This window comes from Bidens hawaiensis, unplaced genomic scaffold (assembly GCF_021521415.1).
Source record: "Bidens hawaiensis isolate Kalapana, Puna unplaced genomic scaffold, B.hawaiensis_p1.1 tig00025754_1, whole genome shotgun sequence".
Taxonomy (NCBI): domain Eukaryota; kingdom Viridiplantae; phylum Streptophyta; class Magnoliopsida; order Asterales; family Asteraceae; genus Bidens; species Bidens hawaiensis.
Window position 1 is genome coordinate 297,634 of NW_027494118.1, and position 22,036 is coordinate 319,669.

The 22,036-nt window shown below is 37.9% G+C and overlaps 2 protein-coding genes across 2 annotated transcripts; one reads left to right on the plus strand and one right to left on the minus strand.

Annotated features, from left to right (window-relative positions):
• The first annotated feature begins 10,585 nt into the window (after positions 1-10,585).
• LOC143572143 (vacuolar fusion protein MON1 homolog) lies at positions 10,586-15,771 on the plus strand. Its single transcript, XM_077057377.1, has 13 exons — positions 10,586-11,123; positions 11,931-12,010; positions 12,195-12,266; positions 12,919-13,060; positions 13,144-13,265; positions 13,359-13,491; positions 13,573-13,664; positions 13,987-14,068; positions 14,224-14,288; positions 14,386-14,661; positions 14,754-14,845; positions 14,977-15,041; positions 15,347-15,771. Exons 1-13 carry the CDS (start codon positions 10,635-10,637, stop codon positions 15,440-15,442), a joined length of 1,806 nt encoding a protein of 601 aa, XP_076913492.1. The 5' UTR covers positions 10,586-10,634; the 3' UTR covers positions 15,443-15,771.
• Positions 15,772-16,817: 1,046 nt separating this feature from the next.
• LOC143572140 (CASP-like protein 5A2) lies at positions 16,818-20,461 on the minus strand. Its single transcript, XM_077057371.1, has 3 exons — positions 20,100-20,461; positions 18,223-18,355; positions 16,818-17,254 (listed from the first exon to the last, which is right to left on the minus strand). The coding sequence occupies exons 1-3, from the start codon at positions 20,300-20,302 to the stop codon at positions 17,063-17,065; spliced, it is 528 nt and encodes a 175-aa protein (XP_076913486.1). The 5' UTR covers positions 20,303-20,461; the 3' UTR covers positions 16,818-17,062.
• Positions 20,462-22,036: the final 1,575 nt, after the last annotated feature.

Genomic DNA, 22,036 nt, shown 5'->3' on the forward strand with positions numbered 1-22,036 from the left:
TTGCTTGTCCCACACCTAGTTACCCCTTCCCGCCGAGCCATCGAGAAGTTTCTTGGGGGTCTTCCCATGGAAATTCAAGATTCTGTATGGGCCAGGAACCCAGCAACCCTCTCTGACGCCATCGAGTTGGCCGCTGTGCTCAGCGAAAACCATGTCAGGGCAGGAACCCTGTTCCTGCGGGGAGCCGAAAAGACCAAACTCACCAAGACTGTCCCTGAACCAACAGAAACCAAGCCAGAACCCTCAAACCGTAACAACCTCAAGCGCAGGCGCAAACATCAAGCCTACGCGCTTACCAACCCGTTCGTTGTCCAGCAACCCGCCTACCAACCTCTAGTATACGCTTCTAACCCACTGCCAACCTACCCAACACCCCCTGTAGTCCATAACTATGCCTTAACCAATCCCGCACTCCCTGCTCCGTCAACTAAGAAACCTTACACAGGAAACCAACCCTTTTGCCCAACCTGTAGACTTCACCATCCAACTCAAGTCCCGTGTCGACAATGTAACCGATGTGGCCGTACTGGTCACACTGCTGAGAACTGTAGAGTCCTTCCCGCCAACCCAATCGCGCAAACACCACCAACTTACCTGCTAAACCCACAACCAACATACCCTAATCCACGACCCAGGTCGTGCTATAACTGCGGTGACCCCAGTCATTTCCGGAATGCGTGCCCGAGACTGCAAGTACAAATTACGCAAGCTAATCCGGTTAACCAAATTTCAAACCAAGTGACGCGAGGCCGAGCTTTTAATATAACCGCGCACCAAGCGCAAGCGAATAATGACGTGGTTAATGGTACATTTTTACTTAACGGACAATATGCATCTATACTTTTTGATACTGGCGCCGATAGAAGTTTTATTTCTCGCGCATTTGAGCAAAAACTTGCGCGACCGCGAGTAAACTTAAACGAAAACTTTTCAGTTCAATTGGCTAATGGTGAAACTATTTTAATAAACTCTGTGATCAAGGATTGCACGCTTAACCTTAATGAACATGATTTTCTAATCGACCTCATTCCCATGCCTCTTGGAAGTTTTGATGTGATTATTGGAATGGACTGGCTCTCGCAAAATCGCGCCGAAGTAATCTGCGCCAAGAAGTTGATTCGCATTCCTCGGAAAAATGGTCAAGATCTTCATATCTACGGCGAGAAACCATCTAACGGCCTTAAACTTATGTCATGCTCTGAAGCCCGAAGACTTTTGCGAAGGAAATGTGTCGCATTCTTAGCTCATGTGGTCAAACCCGATGAAGGAAAGAAGAAACTTTCTGAAATTCCCATCGTGCGTGACTTTCCTGAAGTCTTTCCCGATGATCTTTCTGGTTTACCTCCCGCTCGGGAAGTCGAGTTTCGTATTGATCTTGTCCCTGGTGCATCCCCTGTAGCCAAATCTCCTTATCGTCTTGCACCCGCTGAAATGCAAGAATTGGCAAGTCAACTTCAAGAGTTGACCGATAAAGGATTCATTCGCCCTAGCTCTTCGCCATGGGGTGCTCCGGTGTTGTTCGTTAAAAAGAAAGACGGATCGTTTCGCATGTGTATCGATTACCGCGAACCGGTATCCTTTACCGCGTATTGACGACCTCTTTGACGAACTCCAAGGTGCCTCTTGTTTCTCCAAGATCGATCTCCGTTCTGGCTATCACCAGTTGCGTATCCGCGAAGAGGATATTCCCAAGACTGCCTTTCGAACCCGCTACGGTCATTTTGAATTCTTGGTCATGCCCTTCGGTTTAACCAACGCACCCGCTGTTTTCATGGATCTAATGAACCGGGTGTGTAGGCCTTTCTTGGACCGATTCGTGATCGTGTTTATCGATGACGTTCTGGTATATTCCAAAACCAAGGCCGAGCATGAACAACATCTTCAGTTGGTGTTGCAAAAGCTTCGAACCGAACAACTCTATGCCAAACTCTCCAAGTGTGAGTTTTGGTCGGATGAAGTACAGTTTCTTGGTCATGTTGTAAACAAGATGGGTATTCATGTCGACCCATCCAAGATTGAAGCAATCAAGAACTGGATTACACCGTCCACTCCTACCGAAATCCGTTCCTTTTTGGGCTTAGCTGGTTACTACCGGCGATTCATTTCGAACTTCTCAAAAATCGCTTTGCCTTTAACAGCTTTAACGCATAAAGGCAAACCGTATGTTTGGGGCTCTAAGCAAGAAGAAGCCTTTCAAACGCTCAAGCGATTGTTGTGCGAAGCTCCTGTTCTAGCGTTACCTGAGGGTACTGACGACTTTGTCGTTTATTGTGATGCCTCCAACCAAGGTCTCGGTTGTGTACTTATGCAACGAGGCAAGGTTATCGCTTACGCGTCTAGGCAACTTAAAATTCATGAAAAGAATTATACGACTCACGACCTCGAACTTGGTGCAGTTGTATTTGCCTTGAAAATCTGGAGACACTACCTCTATGGGACTAAGTGTATCATTTACACAGACCATAAAAGCCTTCAGCACATTTTTGATCAAAAGGAACTTAACATGAGACAACGCCGATGGAACGAACTCATCAGCGATTACGATTGTGAGATCCGATATCACCCTGGAAAGGCTAATGTGGTAGCCGATGCGCTCAGCCGCAAACCCAGCCAACTCAACTGTATCTTGCCGCGCACGCAGCTTCATTTTGCGCCGATCCAAAACGATCTTGAATCGCGCATTCGCGACGCGCAGCGCGCATCGATCAGCAAAGGCAACCTACGCGCCGAGTTAGCGTGTGGTGCAGAAGTACATCTAGTCCCTAACCTGAATGGAATTCTCTGTTATCTCAATCGCATCTGGATCCCCAATGATGAGAATCTTCGCTCTGTCATACTGAGTGAAGCGCACAAAACTCGGTATTCCGTTCATCCTGGTGCTGACAAAATGTACAAAGATTTGCGCCTTTCTTATTGGTGGCCTGGTATGAAAAAGGATATTGCTGTGTTCGTAGCTAAATGCCTAACTTGTTCTAAGGTAAAAGCTGAACATCAACGCCCATCTGGTTTGCTCGAACAACCTGAAATTCCTACGTGGAAATGGGAAAGTATAGCAATGGACTTTATCACCAAGTTACCCTTGACCGCAAGCAAACATGATAGCATTTGGGTAATAGTGGATCGATTGACCAAGTCTGCCCACTTTCTGCCCATTCGTGAAACCTACCGTGTTGAACAACTTGCGCATCTTTATGTCAAAGAAATTGTCTGCCGTCATGGTACTCCCTTGAGCATCATATCCGATCGCGATGGTCGTTTTATATCTCGCTTTTGGAAATCTCTCCAAACTGCGTTAGGAACTCGTTTGGACATGAGTACCGCATATCATCCTCAGACTGACGGACAGTCTGAGCGAACCATCCAAACCCTTGAGGATATGCTTCGATCTTGTGTTCTTGATTTTGGAGGTAATTGGGATTCGCACCTACCCCTGATCGAGTTCTCTTATAATAACAGCTATCATTCCAGCATCGGTATGGCCCCATTTGAAGCACTTTACGGTCGAAAGTGCCGCTCACCGATTTGTTGGAGCGAAGTGGGTGAAGTTCAAATCACAGGACCCGAACTAGTTCAAGAGACAACCGATAAAATCGCCAAGATCCGTGATCATCTGCTGACTGCCAGAAGCCGACAGAAGAGTTACGCAGATCGCAGGCGGAAGCCTCTCGAATTTCTAGTTGGTGATCTTGTTCTCCTCAAAGTGTCGCCCTGGAAGGGTGTTGTCCGCTTTGGGAAGAAAGGTAAGCTTGCACCTCGTTATGTTGGTCCATTCAAGATTCTTGCGAGGGTGGGAAAAGTTGCCTACAAACTGGACCTGCCGCCCGCGCTCAGCAATGTGCATCCAACTTTCCATGTATCCAATCTCAAGAAATGTTTAGCTGACGAGAACCTCCACATACCACTTGATGAAGTTCAAGTTGATAAGTCTATGCATTTCGTTGAGAAGCCTGTTGAGATTATGGATCGCGAGGTAAAGCAAACCAAGCGCAGTCGCATCCCTATTGTTAAAGTTCGTTGGCAGTCCAAGCGCGGAGCCGAGTTCACTTGGGAAAGGGAAGATCAGATGAAGATCAAGTACCCGCACCTTTTCTCTGCGCAACCTACTTCGAGATAAATTTCGGGACGAAATTTCTTAAAGTATGGGAGACTGTGACATCTGCCCAATCCGACCCGACCCAGGTACCCGTTTTCGAATCCGATTCTTTTTATGATTTAAAATTTGATTATTAATCTTTGTAAATTTAACATTAAATAAATTATATTTATATTTTTTTATTACTAATGATAATAATAGTATTAATTTCTTGTCGCTGTCTCGCCTCTTTCTCTTTCTTGTCGCCATCCCGCCTCTTCTTCTCTCTTGTCGCCGTCCCGCCTCCCTTTTCTCTCTTGTCGCCGTCCCGCCTCCCTTTTTCTCTCTTGTCGCCGTCCCGCCCCTCTGCTTAACCCTTAAGCCTTGAAACCCTTTTAACTCTTTGCTTGTCCTTTGGTTCTTCCCGCCTAAGGATGTCTGCGCAGCTCCACGCGCCAGACTCCTTACAAGGAAGCCTGCGCGAAGACCAGCTGTCCCTGCGATACGCGAGGCGAACTGTTCCCACAGCGCGCTAAGAATGGTAGTTCTTCCCGCGGCGCGCTAAGGAATGTAGTTCTTCCCGCGGCGCGCTAAAAATGGTAGTTCTTCCCGCGGCGCGCTAAGAATTATAGTTCTTCCCGCGACGCGCTAAGGATTGTAGTTCTTCCCGCGACGCGCTAAGGATTGTAGTTCTTCTCGCGACGCGCTAAGGATTGTAGTTCTTCTCGCGACGCGCTAAGGATTATAGTTCTTCCCGCGGCGCGCTTAGAATTGTTCTCTGTCTGCCTCCTCCCTCGCGCGCGCTCGAGTCTTCTCGCGCTAGACCTTAAGTCTTTTCTTCTGTTTAGGTCAGCTTGTATGCTTTTGAAATATCTTATCCTTTGTTTGAGCACTGTAGGTCAGTTCCGACATCTGTCCGAAAAGCCACTTTCGGCGCAGCATGCGCACCAATCCTATTGGTTGACAGAAAAAGTGACTGACATAATCTTTTGAAATCTTCTTTTGCATGCCTTGAACAGTGCTTTTTCTGACACCTCCCATGCTTTACCTGTAACCTGTCAGCTTTTCCTCATCCCCTGCAGCTGCCGGCATATCTTTTTAATATCTTTTGCTTTTGTTTTCTTGTGCTTTTTAATATCTTTTGCTTGATTTTATTTGATCTTTTCCCCTTTTCAAGGGATTGTGTTCCCTATAGTTTTCCTATAAATAAAACTATTTAGTTAACACTTCACACACTACACTTAAAACTCTCCCCAAATCCCTCTCCCTTTGCCATCTGCCGAAGATCTTCAGCGCCTCCAACTCCTCTCTTTGCCTCCTTCTTCTCTTCTGTTTTGCCCAGATTCTCGGTAAATAATTAATATATAATTTTTCCTTTTAAATAATTTGTTTAAGTGACTTACTGCATATATTCAAGACATAAAAACCAATCGTTAAACCAATAACCTCTTATTTATAGGTTAACTTGTGCTTGTTTAAAATTTGGATTCTTGCATTATCTTTCAACACACCTTTTTCAGGTGAGTAATCTCGTACTTAATCCCCTTTTATTTTTAATGTTTTGGGATGTTCATGTGTTCGTACAACTTGAGTCTTAAACTTGTTTATGAAATTTATGTGCGCAAAACCCCATGTGTTATGGACGTTTACTTGGCTGTTTATTTGTATGTGTGAATCATTAACCGCTTTGTTCGGCCTATTCCGAAGTTTTCATGGATCCATTAGATGAACACGGGAGACCTATCGTTTACGGTTTTCTTGTTTTGTTTACACATGCACGTATGATTTCTTGTTTTTGTGCTCAATTGGGAGCACGGATTGAACTATGAGCTATGATCTAAGGCTTGATCACAATCTGATTACACCCTATGTTAAACCCCAGTGAAGCACATGTTGCGCGCAGTGTTTGTTATTATCTATTTATATCTATTAAACTTGATTTCTCACCGACACGCAGGTGTTGACGTTTTATTTTAACACATGTTCAGGTTTGCTGTAGCTGCTTTTGGGAATCTCAAGGACACGTAGGATGTTTTCTTTTTCTTTGGACCTAGATTAAAATGTAACAAGACGAATTATGTTATTTGAATATTTTGAGTTATGATATGATTTATGTTACTTTACGATTTGCGTTCTGCGCGTGCGCAATGAAAACGTATTTATTAAATATTGACACCCAAATAGTGTCACGAGTAATGAAACAATACGTGGCGCCCCGATGTATAATCCGCCATCGGTCGGGGTGTTACACTCGTTACGAGGAATGGGGGGGATTCTCTCGTAACCACCCTCCGGCGTGAGAATCAGTATTTGATAATACGAGAGGGTATAATTTGACAGTGATAGTGAGAGTGAGTATATGCCTTACCATTTGGAGGTTTACTGGTATTTATAGCCGGAGGAGAGAGAGAGTGTGACCAACCACGTTGTCAGGTTCTCCACCAATAATATTCCTCACTCGTGCGATCGTGGTGGTTGGTGGAAGTTGGTGGGCATCGTGGCCTTTTGACAAGGATTTGATTGTACTGTTTGTACCATCCTTTATGTGTTGTCCAATCCCCATTGGTTTTGTGTTTATCCCTATGTGGGTTACCATCTTTTTGTCCCATGCTGGTGGGACCTTTGCATTACCATTCCCGATGTGTCAGGAAAAGCTATATTGGACTCCACTCTTCGCGCCATGCACTACGCCTTGCGTTAGTGGATTCCTGGCGCCTAGTGTTTCGCCCGGCTTATGCAATTAGTGTCATACTTAGCCAAATGGTGGGTTTCATACCCTAACTCTACCTCTCAAAATTTTATATCTAATAAACCTAGTCATTAAATTGCAATTATGAAGTAACGCTGACTATTGTCCAATAAATTGCAATGATATCACGATCTTTATAAAGGCATCTTAATAAAGTTTCAAAATTAATATTATGTTATTGTTGAAGGAAATTTAAGGGGGATGCATATAAATCACCAACTATAAACCGAATATTTTGCTAGGAAGATCGAATAAGTTTTTGTGCTTTGGTTTTCTAAGAACCTGTATGGCTGTATCCAATGGTTACAAGCAGGATTCGTTTTAAGTGCTAGAGAAAATCAAAATCAAACATGGTAACATACCTACTTGATATGTATAAGCAAATTGTGAAAACTATTGGCCCGATCGGCTAATATCCGACTCACTTGAGCTGAAGTGAGTAGGGCCGATTAATTCAACAATGGGTTGGTTAATTGGTGGATCGGTTTAATGTACTTAGTCAACAAGATTGGTTGGATTAAGGGATTATATTTAAGCAAGTAGGTTTTTATTCTATTAGTTAGCTATTTGATTTGTGTTAAAACAGGTTAGCTTGACTAGCAAGTTTGGTTAGTATATATAGATTATTCAAGTCATGAATTCATCAAGAGAGAATTGTAATCAGTTTTGAGATATTTTATGACTAATACACGTGAGAATTATTCACAAATATACGTTTTGTTTTATTATTATGATTGATCGGGACTAGAAAAACAATGTCTCAAGACATGTAAAGGATTTCAAGGCTGCATAATATTAATAATGAATGAGTGACCAATTGAAACCCAAAACTTAAACAAGAAATTAAAGGATAGTTGGCCCGATCGAGATGGGCTATTCTCCAAGCAATCCTATTCTAGAAGGATTAGATCTCCATTACAAGGATTTTAACCAAGTAAATTCATAAACATAAACATTGACATTCTCCTCACTAGAACAAAAGATATAAATAAGCATTAGTAGAATTGTATAACTTGTCCTAAACTTTAGCTAATCTTTATTGAATAATAACCGGTCCTAAACTTCAACTACTCATTAAGCCACCATCCCCTCTTTTGATAATTGATTTAACCAAGATACGAGACCGTATCAGTGACACGTATAACATACTTATGTCACCATCCCTCACATAATATTAGTACAAGTATTAGATACCTGACAATATAAAATATGTACTTTACATTACAATTATAACCCAACGTGGACATGTTATTGATACAAAAATATTTGGCGTTACCTTAACCTAAATAATTATAAAGTTGATATAAATAGAACAATAAGAAATGCCACAATTCAGTGTTTTGTTTTCCATGCAAAGGATAAAGAGAGGTAAGTTTCTGATCATGAAAAAACCCTAACGACATAAAAGCAAATGGTTTGATTTAATGTTTTTGTAAAAATGAACTTTCAGTTTAATTTGAGTTTTTTGGGTAAATAAAAACCGAACCGAACTTGTAGGTTTCCTTTTCATTTTTTAGAATTTTAAGTAATTTATATTTATTTAATATGCATTGTTAGCCCAAATGGATACTAGCGAAAAAAGGGTCCAAATTCACTATTTTTAACCAGTTTTGGCTCATATGATAAAATTAAAACCGAACCCAAAAAGAATCCGAAATAACCGAAACCAAACGGTTTTAAAAAAATCAAAAACCAAAATTTTGTTTGTTGGTTCGGTCTGAGCCTTTGCACACGCTTGTCGTTTGATTTTGATCAAAAGTTTCAAAGTAAGAAATGCAAAATGAAATTGGAAATGAGACCATTCACAACAAAAGACTCAAAAACAAACTTAACATACACACACATCTTTCTCGTTTCCTTTACTTACAAGTGGGTTCTTAAAACAGTTAAAGAAAAATGTTCACATGCATCTCTCCTAGAAAACACGCCCTAAAAGTGACCTTGTAGATGCCATGATGAACACATGAGAGTTAACATGTAATCTAGCCTCACATCATAAGGCTGAGGGGTGTGGGGGGCGCGAGAGGGGGCGTGAGTGGGGGCGCCATCCAATAATATTGTGACGTGTGGCAGAGAGAGAAACTTGATAAGATGGGTATTGGTAGTGGTGATAGCGCCCCGGGGCATGGTGTGGAGGGGCGCGAGAGGGGGCGCGAGCGGTTTATTTTTTTATTTTTTTATAAATGTATTAAAAAAACGTATTATTAAAAAAACAAGTAATTATTTAAACAAACACACATTAATTAAAAAAACACATTAATATATAAAAAAAATTACCGCAACGCCGATCCTCAGAAATGGCTATCCAAGCCCCGGGGCATGGTGTGGAGGGGCGCGAGAGGGGGCACACCTTCTCAACCTCTCCCACAACTTTACACCGTCCCACGTCTTCACCGCCCCATACCTCCGCAGGCACTCCTGCTTCCACTCTTCGACAGTGAAATTATAGACCGCCAAATCGTCACTGCCACTTGGTCTCATACGACCGGCGTTCCTGTTGAACAGATTAGTAAACAAGCCGACAAATTTTCTAATTTCGGTCCACCGACCCGAAATCATATCGGGATTCCGCTCTGTACTCCCAACGAGCGAATAGAACGTCTCCCTAACCTTTGTCCAAAAGACCTTGCTCTTTTGGTAGTCGGCTGCAAAATTATGTAAATAAATTTGTAAGCCATTTAACTTTTTTATTTAACTTTTTATTTACAATCATTTTTAAAAACGTTAAAACAATTACCGCAACGCCGATCCTCAGAAATGGCTATCCAAGCCCGACACAGGGCTTCCTTCTCATCCGATGACCACGGAGTGATTTTCCGTTTCGCCCTTCCGGTCGAAGCCGAACCCGACCCGTCCGTTGCAAGTTGTTTTTTCCGGTGGACGCGTCTTCTTTGTCCCGCAGCTTCACCTTCTGGTTCCGGTTCTTGTGTCTCCGGAACTACAAAGTTAGGAGACGGTTGCATGTTGGATGGTTGAAAGCCGGATGATTGTTGCGACCCCGAATAAAACATCGGTTGTTCCGGTGCCGACCATAAATCGTCGTAAGGGTAATCTGAATCTAGGTTTGGGTACCAATTTCCAGACATGTTTTTAAAAAAAGGTTTCGAAGATAGGGTGATTTTGGGTTTTGGGTGTGGTGTGTGATATTCGTTTTGGTTGTAGTATGTGAGAATGGTTGTGTTTGATATGTATTGTGATATATGTATTGTGATATATATAGATGATTTTGTTAAAAAAAAAAAATATTTTTATTCATTATTAAAGCCTTCCAACGGCTCTTTCCCATTTCCCACAGCCACTCACGCGCGCGAGCCTCCTGGCGCCTGCCTCGTTTTCCGCTCTCGCGCCCCTCTCGCGCCCCTCTCGCGCCCCGGTGGTGTGGCTCTCGCGCCCCGGGGCGCTATCGAAGTCCCTCACGCGCCCTGACTAGCGCTCCGCACCCCTCAGCCTAATATATTTTGTCTTCTGAAGGCTTTAAGAGAAAATAGTTTTATCATTATAAATTTTAGCATAAATAATTCAAATAATTAGAAAGTTTTATTTATTTGAACTGAAAACTACAAGGCAGGATTTACAACAAAAGATGGTTAATGGTTGGTTAAACAAAGAAAGAAAAACACTTGATGGGCTAGGCTAGAGGGTGGGTCATAAATACAGTAGTGACCCCACTGGATCCGAGTACCAAGAAAACAGACCCGATGATCCATATTAATTAATCGGATCCTACTTTGGGAAGAACATCAACACTCCTAACCAACTTCTCATTCATTTCATTTCCCCCAAATTAATAAAATTCAAAACCCTAATTCTCCAATGACGTCGGATTCATCATCATCATCATCATCATCCTCCGACGAAGAACAAGAACCTAATTCAATCGTTAACAACAACTCAATCGAAAATCAACTCTCTTCAATCTCATTCAACGAATTTACTCCCTCTTCTTCCAATCACTATGACGTCACCGTCTCAGACATCACTAACGATTCATTGACGGAAACCGTTACCGATACGTTCAGGAACATTAATAATAATTCGATCGGTGAGAGCAGTTATACGAATAATCTGGAGGTGGAAGTGGAAGTGGAAGTGGAGGATGGAGCAATGTCAAGCCCTAGCAGCAGTGGGTATGCTGGTGAGAGAGGGAGTAGTAGTGGTGGTGCTGGAAGTGTTGCTTCTCAAACTACTGATGGTATTAGGGAGATTATTCGGGATAATGGTGATTCGCTTGGGGATGATGGAGTTAATTCCGTCGAGAATTCGCAAGTGCAGTGGGTTCGGGGTAAACACCATGCGGATGAGGTATTCTTCTTGCATGCAGGGTTTTGTTTAATTTCGGTGTTATATTATTATTATTAATAGTAGTAGTAGTAGTAGTAGTAGTTTTGATAACATATGTTGATAGGGCCTGTAGAGAACGGTTGTAGCTAGGTGTGTGCACGGTTTGGTTTGGGTCGGCTTTGGGCTAACATGTGAACTAGGGTTCTTGAATGTTTGGAAACTGTTTGGTTTTTTTTGTTTCGGTTTTTTCTGTTTTGCCATTTTAGCTTGAAAATTTCCAGTTAATTTTTTTTAATACCAAAATAATGAATTTTGTGCTAAACACAGAACTTTGGTTTTTGCAATTTTCAAAACTATTCGGTTTTTACAGTTTTGGGCTAAAACAGAAACATTGGTTTTTGAAATTTTGAAAACTATTCGGTTTCAGTGTTTGCAGTTTTGTCATTTAACTTGTAAATTTTGAGCTTTTTTTTTTTATTAACAAAATAACAAATTTGGGCCTCAATCATTTTGTTAATTAATAACTAATTGAGTATCACACATTTGGGCTAAACTACTTGAGTTACATATGTATTAAATTTATATAAATTACTTAAAAGGAAAAAATGAAAATCTATAAATTTGGTTTGGTTTTTTGGGTTTTTGTTAAATGCAAGACCAAAACCGAAAAGTAAGTTCGGTTCTTACAAGAACATAAAACCAAGCCGTCGGTTTTTGTTTCGGTTTGGTGTTTTGAGTTTTTTGGGTTTCGGATTGGTCTTTTCGGTTTGATGCACATCCATCATAATTGTCTGTAATGTATTGTAACTGATAATGGATAAAGTGCAGGATGATAATTCTATCTCTTGGAGGAAAAGGAAGAAACATTTCTTTATTTTGAGTCACTCTGGAAAGCCAATATATTCAAGGTATGCACAGTTCTTACCATTTTGAAATAAAGGTTTCATTCACATGAAATCTATTCACATTAGTCGATTTTGTTTATGAGATGGTAATTAGTATGAATGGCTTCAAATCAGTTTGCATGAATCATGTAGTATTTTTAACTACACATGACAAAAATGTTATTTTGTTTTTTGAATTGGTTTCTAGATATGGAGATGAGCACAAGCTAGCAGGATTTTCAGCAACTTTGCAAGCTATCATTTCCTTTGTGGAAGATGGGTAAATAAATATCTTACCATTTATTGGCAATGCAACTTTATCATCTTATATTCGTTACAAAAGCAAAGTCAAAGACTCCAACTAATTGGTTATCGCTGTAGTTTAAAAAATAGTTAATTTATTTATGTTTTGAAAATTAGTTATGATCATCAACTTAATTAGTAGATGTTTGCTAGAAAAGTAAATGAATTTTAGAAAGACATTTAAATTCATGTAGATCCCTTCTTCACACAGTTCACCTTTCTTTTGATAAAACTCGTTTTTGATTTGGAATCGTGTCAACATGATCTGTAATATTAGTTGAATGCCTCTGAATACAGATCATGTTTTCACATGATTTATCTTACATACTAAACTATTTGGATTCTACACGAGTAGTTGAATCACAGACTCACAGTAACATTGTCTTACAGTAGTCAATGGTAATCAATAATGCACATAGTTTAAAAGGCAGTTGAAGAGAAATATTAGTAAGCATTTAAAACAAATCAATATCCAATGTCAAAAACTAGAGTTAAATCAAAGAAATGATAATAAAGATGTCTTGGATTCACCTAAATACGCCTAAGATGCATAATGATGTATTTTAAGCACACAAATGGCGTATGTAATTTGCACTTATCATTACATATTCACTTTTTTAACCTCTCAGGGGAGATCGTGTCAAATTGGTTAGGGCAGGAAAACACCAGGTGGTTTTTCTAATTAAAGGACCAATTTATCTGGTTTGCATAAGCTCTACGGAAGAACCTTATGAATCACTACGAGGGCAACTTGAGCTTCTTTATGGTCAGGTAAAGTTACTTTACTACCCTTTGGTTTATCTGAAATGAATATCACATACTTGTACATCATTGTATGATTGACATTAATGCAGATGATACTTATACTTACAAGATCTGTTGATAGATGTTTTGAGAAAAATCCAAAATTTGACATGACTCCTTTGCTCGGAGGAACTGATTCTGTTTTCTCTTCACTCATTCACTCATTCAGCCGGTTTTTTTTCTTTGCTTTGATCAACTTATTATCGAAAGATGTCATGCATTATAATTTCATATAAAAGTTTTTATGATTAACTATTTGTATCAGGAACCCTGCTACTTTTCTTCATGCATACACTTGTCTTCCTCTAGCTTATCCTACAAGGCAAGCTGCTGGTGCTATTTTGCAAGATGTTGCTGATACAGGAGTCGTTTTTGCAATATTGATGTGCAAAGATAAGGTTTTTACAGCATTACTTATACACCTACAAAAAAATAAGTAAATTTATATACTTGATAATTTAATTAGAGTGTAAATGCAGGTTGTTAGTTTGGTTGGCTTGCAGAAATCATCACTTCATCCTGATGATATGTTGCTGCTGGCCAACTTCGTCACGTCATCTGAATCATTCAAGCAAGTTTATTTCTTTTTATTTTCTTTATGTCAATAGTATCGCAACCCATATTTTTTATTCATGTAAATGCATCAACCCTAACTCGCACACGCTTAAGATCATATTACCCGAACATGACCTGTTTAACCCATTTATCTAAACGTTTCAGACGGGTTGGCGGGTAATAACCAAGTTGTAAATGTGGTTATTGGGTTGTAAAAAAGTGGTTGAATGGGTACAAGTCACCGCAAACCTTAGCCAGTTTTTAAACGTGCTAGGTGTGCGCTAACCCAAAACCTGATTTACAGTACTGACATTGCTAAATATGTAACTGTATTGCAGGACATCTGAATCTTTTTCACCGATGTGTTTGCCAAGATACAACCCTATGGCATTTCTATATGCTTATGTTCATTATCTTGATGTGAGTCAATCACAACTTTCTGTAAAATTTTCCTCCCACAAGTTAAATGCATACATAACAAAATCTTGTTAATTTGTGTTTTTAGTTATTACATTGTGTTTTCCTACAATATTATATGGGAGATTAAGTGAGTTCAACATTATATATATTTGCAGGCTGATACGTACTTGATATTGCTCACGACAAGTTCTCAAGCGTTTTTCCATCTTAAAGAATGCAGGCAAGTGTTTCTTCCCTTAGTATATATTCCAGTATCATTCTTTGTAATAAAGTCATGATGATTATCTTGTCTAAGCCATTCGAACTATTCTTCATAGGATACGAGTTGAAACGGTCCTATCAAAGTCAAACGTTCTAAATGAAGTTCAAATGTCCATGTCACAAGGAGGCTTGCGTATTGACCAATTACCTGTTGACCCATCTGCTCGGTCTGGGTCTTTATTCCATTTAAATCAAAGACGGGCACCTGAAACGGTTGTAGGTATAGGCGGTCCAGCTGGACTTTTGCACTTCATATATCGCAGCATATATCTCGATCAATATGTATCTTCCGAGTTTGCCCCTCCAATCACAGAACCCAAACAACAGAAAAGGTTTGTTATTTAGCTAAATTCTACGGCACTATTTACCCTGATTATTTTTTATAGTTTTGAGTAACAGTTGACTTTTTTTTGTTATTTTGTAGATTGTATAGAGCATACCAGAGACTTTATGCATCAATGCATGATAAAGGATTGGGCCCTCATAAAACTCAGTTCAGAAGAGATGAAAATTATGGTAAAGTATCTAATCTATCAGATTCTAGCAATTTTATTTATATCCTTTCGTCCTCTTTTTCTAATATTACAGAAGGTATTTCTTGATTAATGTTGGTATTAAAATTACAGTTATACTATTCTATCTTGCAGTTTTACTGTGCTGGGTTACACAGGATTTTGAACTTTATGCAGCTTTTGATCCCCTTGCAGATAAGGTTAAATAAATTTTATTTTTTTATGGATAATTTTATAATGTCATAATTGCCCAACAAAAACTCACAATATCAAATATACCAACTTTCAAGTTTGCGACATTCATGCCCTTCGTTATGCGAGAGTTTGGAATGTAAGACAAAAAGAGGGGTATAATAGTCATATATTATAAAATTTTTATAAGTTTTCAGGGTATGTGTGTGTGATATTTTTAGGGTAAATATGATATTGTGCAAGTGTAGATGAGTTTATAGGGTAATTTATATTTGCAACTTATAACTGAAGTTTGGTAAGTTGATTTTTGTAGAGTGTGGCGATACGGATATGCAACCGGGTGTGTCAGTGGGTGAAAGATGTGGAAAATGAAATATTTTTGTTGGGAGCAAGCCCTTTTTCATGGTGATAATCTCCCGAATAGCATAATGTGTTGTGCCTCTGTTTTTTTGCTCTTTTAGTGTAATGGTATTTGGTACAAAAACCGACAAAAATAAATAGCTAAGTGTTCGTATAGCTTTTAGTAAGAAACATTACACTTGTACCTTGTACTTACATACCAACTGGAAATGTATACTTTGTTTCTCTGGTAGATGACTGGTCCTTCTGATTTTAATGGATTTTAAGTCTGTAATTACTTAATTTTAAGTGTGTTTATTATGCCTGTATGGTCATGAGTACCTTCATGTAGTCATATATGTAAATTCTGTAACTAGAATTTGTGGGTGATGATCAACAATGAGATTAGTGCTAGACGTATTTTGTGATCGCCAACCATCAGACATGCATTGTTTGGACATCAACCATATTAGTGGCTTTGTACTAGTGTTGATGTATTGTATGGATTAAAATTTGGTAATGGCTTTGCTAATGCATCGCTTTGTTCATGCTTCTTTTGAATCAAAAGCGAACATCAACAATCACTTATAAAGTTTACTAATGCATTGTTTGGATTAAAAATAAACATCAATAACCACGTTAATTTTGCATTTAGCCATTCAAAATAATATAAAGAAATAGCCACATTAATGGCTTTTTCTCATGTCATTTATACATTAATGGCTATTACTTATGTCTCATGACTCTCATCATTCACACAAATATGCATTGAACATTGATTCTACTTCCACATGTAATCAAATTTGTGCATCTTATGTTTTATACCCATGTTGTGTGTCCATACTAGCGTACGAAACCAAGAAAAATAAACAGCTAAAACGTTTTTGTATAGCTGTAGCAAGAAACATTACATGTGTACCTTGTACACACTCGCTGCAAATTTATACTTTGTTTTCCCAGTCCAATGTCTCATCAAATCCCTGTTACGAGTCTGGTCTGGTCATCTTAACTCATTTCTGGTCTAGTGTATTGAATGTTGATGTTATGAGTAAATTCAGATAACTAAACGTGAAATCTGTAGTTAGTATTCGCCTGTGAAGATCGACAATCAGATTGCAACCATCACACTAGTGGCTTTGCACATGGGGTCGCTTGAGCAGCCGTATTAATACCATATAACTTTGTACTCGTGTACAGTTCGGATCAAGAGTGATCATCAGAACGATTTTTATCAGTGCATTGTTCAAATCAAGATTCAACCACATTAACAGCTTTTTAAATTTTAATCACGTATCGTTTGGGCAAGAGTGAACATCAACAACCACTTTTGTTAATGCATTGTTTGAATCAAAAGTGAACATTAGCAACCACATTAATGCCTTTTATTCATCTCATTGATCTCATCATTAGCGAAAATATTCTTTAATTCCATTTCCATGTTATAAAATTTACCGATAAACATAATGTATAGAATTTAGATGTGCAATAACAACTGTCAAGAGATAAACACAAACTTTACTATGCGGAAGAATGCATATTTAAAAACTAAACACGCGTATATACATCAATGAGCCCACGACATCAGCGTGATTCTTTCTTTATAAAAACCAATAAAAACAACACAAACTACACACGAATGGCGGGATGATGACAAAAAACAGTGTTTTAAATTGACAGTTTTATTTAACAATTACCGAGACGACAACGACCAAAAGTTGAGAAGAAAAGAGGGCAATGCAGTAAACCAGCTAAGGAAAGCCATAGCAGTTGCGGTCTCAAACTGCTTGCAATGATTTTGAGAACACAAATCGAGATCATTACCGATAAGAACTGTAATACCAGCAGATGCACATGCTGCTGCAAATGTAAGAGTTGATATTAACTGAAAATTAAAGACAATGGTTTTAAACTTGATGAATCATATATATAACATCATATTTTCGCAACTAAAACAATTAATATCAGATATTCCTATTTAAAGTACTTAAATTTAATATTGACCCATTTCGTTTAATACAGGATACAATATGACAGCCATACCCTTCTTTTTCTCCTTATACTCCAAACACTTTGTATCCTAAAGCAAGTATTAAGCGAAGGGTATATATGTCATAAATTCCAAATGGCAATATCTGATAGGGGTGTGCATGAAACCAAATAACTGAACCAACCCAAACAAAAACCAACAGTTTGGTTTTATGTTTTTGTGAAAACAAAACCAAATTTATGTATTTTCATTTTTTATTTTGAATTTTAAGTGATTAAAAAGAATTTAAAAAATAGTGTAACCCAAATTTTTATATAGCCAACATGTATAATAATTAATTAATTATTAAACAAAAAGATTCAGTCCCAGATTCATTATTTTGGCCCAATTTTTCTGGCTCAAAATTTTCTAGTCCAAAATTCAAATGGCACAAACTGAAAAACCAAAACCGAATGGTTTTCAAAATTCAAAAACAGAAATTTGGTTTTTGGTTCAGCTAGAGTCCAACACCGACCAATGCACACCTCTATCCAATTCTATGATTATTTCTTACTGAGTTAATGTGATACTATACCAAGTTTAAAAAGGTGAAATGAGTCTTGAGTCATCTTAACTAGACTTGGATATAAAAACAATTCTGAATCGTTTTATTAAAATCAAATAAAATAAAGCAAAAACGCTTAATCTGACATTTTGACTTCTCCTATAGCTAAATCATGAACTAGACATGAGACAGCAAAAATATACTGTTTATTATTAATTTAGGAGTTAACAAGACCTATGTGAAGCATATATTATTTAAAGGTAAACAGCATACAATCATCAATCTCAATAATAAAATAAACAGCAGTGATTAATCTTACCCCGTCACCGATAGAAAAGAGACTAACAACTCTATAATTCTGCAATGTCCGACCAACCAAAAGGGCATGTATGTCGAGAATAGCAAGTGATAAGCTCCACATACTCTGAAGGGCAACAGCAGCAACAAGGTAGCTGACATGGCAAACAATTAAAAGATTTTAATTCAACAATAACTCAAGAATACATATTTATAGAAAGTAATGTGCAGAATACCCATAGAGTGCTATATCTAAAGCAACCATTTTTATTTGATGAAACTTACACAGTAATTCTCTAACAGTCCATATAACTAGTCTTCCCCTACTGCAATCATTATTAATCACCATAACCTTAATTAGGTTCTTGATTAGATTATTGCAAAAGCAAAGCAACATCCATGCTAACATTCAAAGAACTCACTTGATTAGACTTTTCAATATACTCAACCACCTGTGGTGATTTCATTATATAAACTCTAATCAAGTGACAACTATGAACATTGGCAAAGATGTTACTCCAGCAACAATCCTATCAGAAACCACTAGTCAAGATTATAATGATTAATCATAATAATGCTAGGGAAAAACATAGCCTTTTATTAATCATTATATACTATTGTGATCATGGGTAAAACTTACTAAAATTAATTTTATTTGATGCAACTTACACGCTAATAGTTCATATAATTAGTCTTCCCTTACCTCTAGCATCAGAATTAGGTATTTACAGGAGTCTTAACTTTTCTCCATCTTAATCACAGTCATAAGATCATAAATACGTCTACCCCTACCAAAACTATGTTTAATCGCCATAATTTAAATTAATTGGCTATTGATCTTATTATTGCATTGGTAACGCCATGCGACCATTCACTGCACAGCGGCCTCTTAATTAAAAGTTTCATAATGAATTAACACCAGTGATTAAAATACTGTAGTTTTCCATTCCAGATGCTTCTCTCTCATTTAGGGATGAGCGTCTTGTACCGAACATCGTTACCAACTTACCGTACCGGTATCAACAGAACACGACCATTCACTGCACAGCGGCCTCTTAATTAAAAGTTTCATAATGAATTAACACCAGTGATTAAAATACTGTAGTTTTCCATTCCAGATGCTTCTCTCTCATTTAGGGATGAGCGTCTTGTACCGAACATCGTTACCAACTTACCGTACCGGTATCAACAGAACACAATCGGCATTGATACTCGTTTTCATGTTTTTGGTGTTGGTACACTTCGATGTCGGTATTTTTAATGGTATTGGTACCGAGTCAAAAAAATCAGTATGGTATTTGGTATATGGTTTCACTCGTTTTCAGTACGTCCGATCTTAAATCTACTCTCATTCAATCAAACAGAATAAATACTCTTGTCACAGTAACTATCACAATATCAACTAAAAATCCTAACACAGCTCCAAATTTCCAGCTTAATTTTCAAATTCAGAAGCTAAATCAATCAGCTACATAGTTCTAGAACACAATTTATGTCTCTTTACTAACGAATTTTGAACACTCTCATTTAGAAATGAGCACTTTTTACCAAATGTGTACTGTTTACCACACCGAACCGACACAGACTAAACAGAATGTACTCATTTTCATGATTTCGGTATCGGTACCCTTCTGCTTCGGTATTTTCAATGAAACCAGTACCGAGTCAGAAAGATCAGTACAGTATAATATATCACTCGGTTTCGGTATCTATCGGTATCTTAAGTACAGTATACTGGTACTAAACCGATCTCATCTCTACTCTCTAAATTTCCTAATACAGATCCAATCTCCTACTTAATTAGTATTACACAATCCAGCACCTAAATCTATCAACAACTACTTCCACTATAAATACAATTCAAATAATAAAATCACCAAATCAAAACAAAACAATTACCAGAAGGCAGTAACTGAGGGAAAATCGGAAGTTGAAACCATAACCGCAAGCGAAACGACGGCGTAGGTGAACTGAAAGAAGCGCAAGCTAAGGCCGCCGATGGTTGCCGGCATGCCTTGAATAACCTTCATCCTCACTCTCGCCGGACGGCCGTCGGCTGGCGGTGCTTCAACCGGATGCACTGACGGATGGCTGACGCTCATGTTCCAACCACCACACCACTGCCTGGAACGACGTCGTATTGTGATTTGTAACTAACTACCTAACTGATCATTATTATTATTATAATTATTATTAATTGTTATTATACAGTGGATCTATATGTTGGCTTTTGTTAGGTTAGGTGTAATAATTTGTAGATTTAACGGTTTGATTGGATTGATGAATCGTGTGAAATTGGAGCAGTGACTGATTCGATTTGTTGTTTCTCAAGTGGTGTCACACTAATTGTGATTATAGTGATGTAGTGTCTTACATACCATCATTATGCTAGCTTAGTTAATACATAACAAAATGATGCAATTACAATACATTATTATGCTAGCTTAGTTAATACATAACATTATAGACGGATTCTTTTTGAATAACAAAATTAATTCTACTAAAAACAAAGTTACGGGGTATTATTTTTCGGTGTTGATAAGTTACTGTGTTGTGTATGACCCGCTGAACTCTTTTTAGAATTGTAGTGGTTTCGAGGGCAAATGACCCAAATGCATCAAGAACAAAAGGACGAAGACGTGTTAATTCTCAGCACAAAGTTTCTCGTGCTAAAGATAGTGCAAATACCCTCTAAACTTAAAGCTTTACGTGCTTTTCTTATTCGTCTCTTTGATATGGTATTGTCGGAACCAACTCTCACAACTGCCTCGTGAGTCATGACATTTTATCTCTCATGTTGTACCTAGGTCACTCAAAAATAAAAAATAAATTGATGTTATTTAGTTTTGTAACTTAGATTATGTCTGATACGTGCAATTTAAATAAACATGTTAGTCTAATCAATTTCTATCATCTAGAGAAATAATCATCACCACCATTCATTGTTCATCTCAGTATGGAATTAGCATGTTATATTAAAAACATGAAAATAACGATGATGGGCCACACATTTTGGTTGGAGTTTTCTTTTAGAAAAGGAAATGCATAAACTAAGTGTTTACTTTTTTTTCAGATTCGATCATCCAGGAAAATAATCATCGCATTCATCGCCTAAAAGCTTGTGATTAAGAACATTAGAAAAACCGTTGTTAGTTAACACATGTCACGTGTATTTAACAAATTCTGGGTGTTTTTTAACATACGTGACGCGTATTTTACATGTTTTAGCGTCTTTAAACATCTATCACGTGCATTTTATCATATCTCACGTATAGCTACCTTATATAACGTGTATTAACTTTATAATCATCAAGGCCAATTCCCGTGTATATAACATATTTATAACCTATTTTAATTAAAAGAATCAACTGTGTTATGTTGGGGAGCCAAAATCCGTAGTTTCTAAAAAGAAAGAACTAAAACAATAAAACATGCATATTAAAATACCACTTGTGTAATTACTCGTGTTTAAATAAACATATACAAGTCAAAGAAGACATTCGCTTGACTTCATTGATTTCATGTGGAAGATCGGAATAGTGGATTTGATAAAGCTAGTTTGTTTTGAAGGTGAGTTGGTAAAGATGATTGGATTTTGATCATATCAAAGAGGTATGGAAGCAGACGGGTACACGTATAATAACTTGACTTAGACAACACATGTAAGGCTAGAAACATACATTTTGACGAATAGTAAGAAAAAATGAGTGAGCCATATGTTGGCTTTTAATATATATATATATATATATATATATATATATATATATATATATATATATATAATATGAAAATAATATTATTTTCAAACAAGTAAAATCTAGATAAGGCACTAACTC

Excerpts from the sequence above, each read along its gene's own strand:
- LOC143572140 (XM_077057371.1), bottom strand. The coding sequence starts at position 20,302 with ATGAGCGTCAGCCATCCGTCAGTGCATCCGGTTGAAGCACCGCCAGCC. Across the intron at positions 18,356-20,099 it reads CCCTCAGTTACTGCCTTCTG|CTACCTTGTTGCTGCTGTTG; the intron begins GTAATTGTTTTG and ends TTGCCATGTCAG. Across the intron at positions 17,255-18,222 it reads TCTTTTCTATCGGTGACGGG|TTAATATCAACTCTTACATT; the intron begins GTAAGATTAATC and ends TTTAATTTTCAG.
- LOC143572143 (XM_077057377.1), top strand. The coding sequence starts at position 10,635 with ATGACGTCGGATTCATCATCATCATCATCATCATCCTCCGACGAAGAA. Across the intron at positions 13,061-13,143 it reads TTGAGCTTCTTTATGGTCAG|ATGATACTTATACTTACAAG; the intron begins GTAAAGTTACTT and ends ACATTAATGCAG. Across the intron at positions 14,662-14,753 it reads GAACCCAAACAACAGAAAAG|ATTGTATAGAGCATACCAGA; the intron begins GTTTGTTATTTA and ends GTTATTTTGTAG.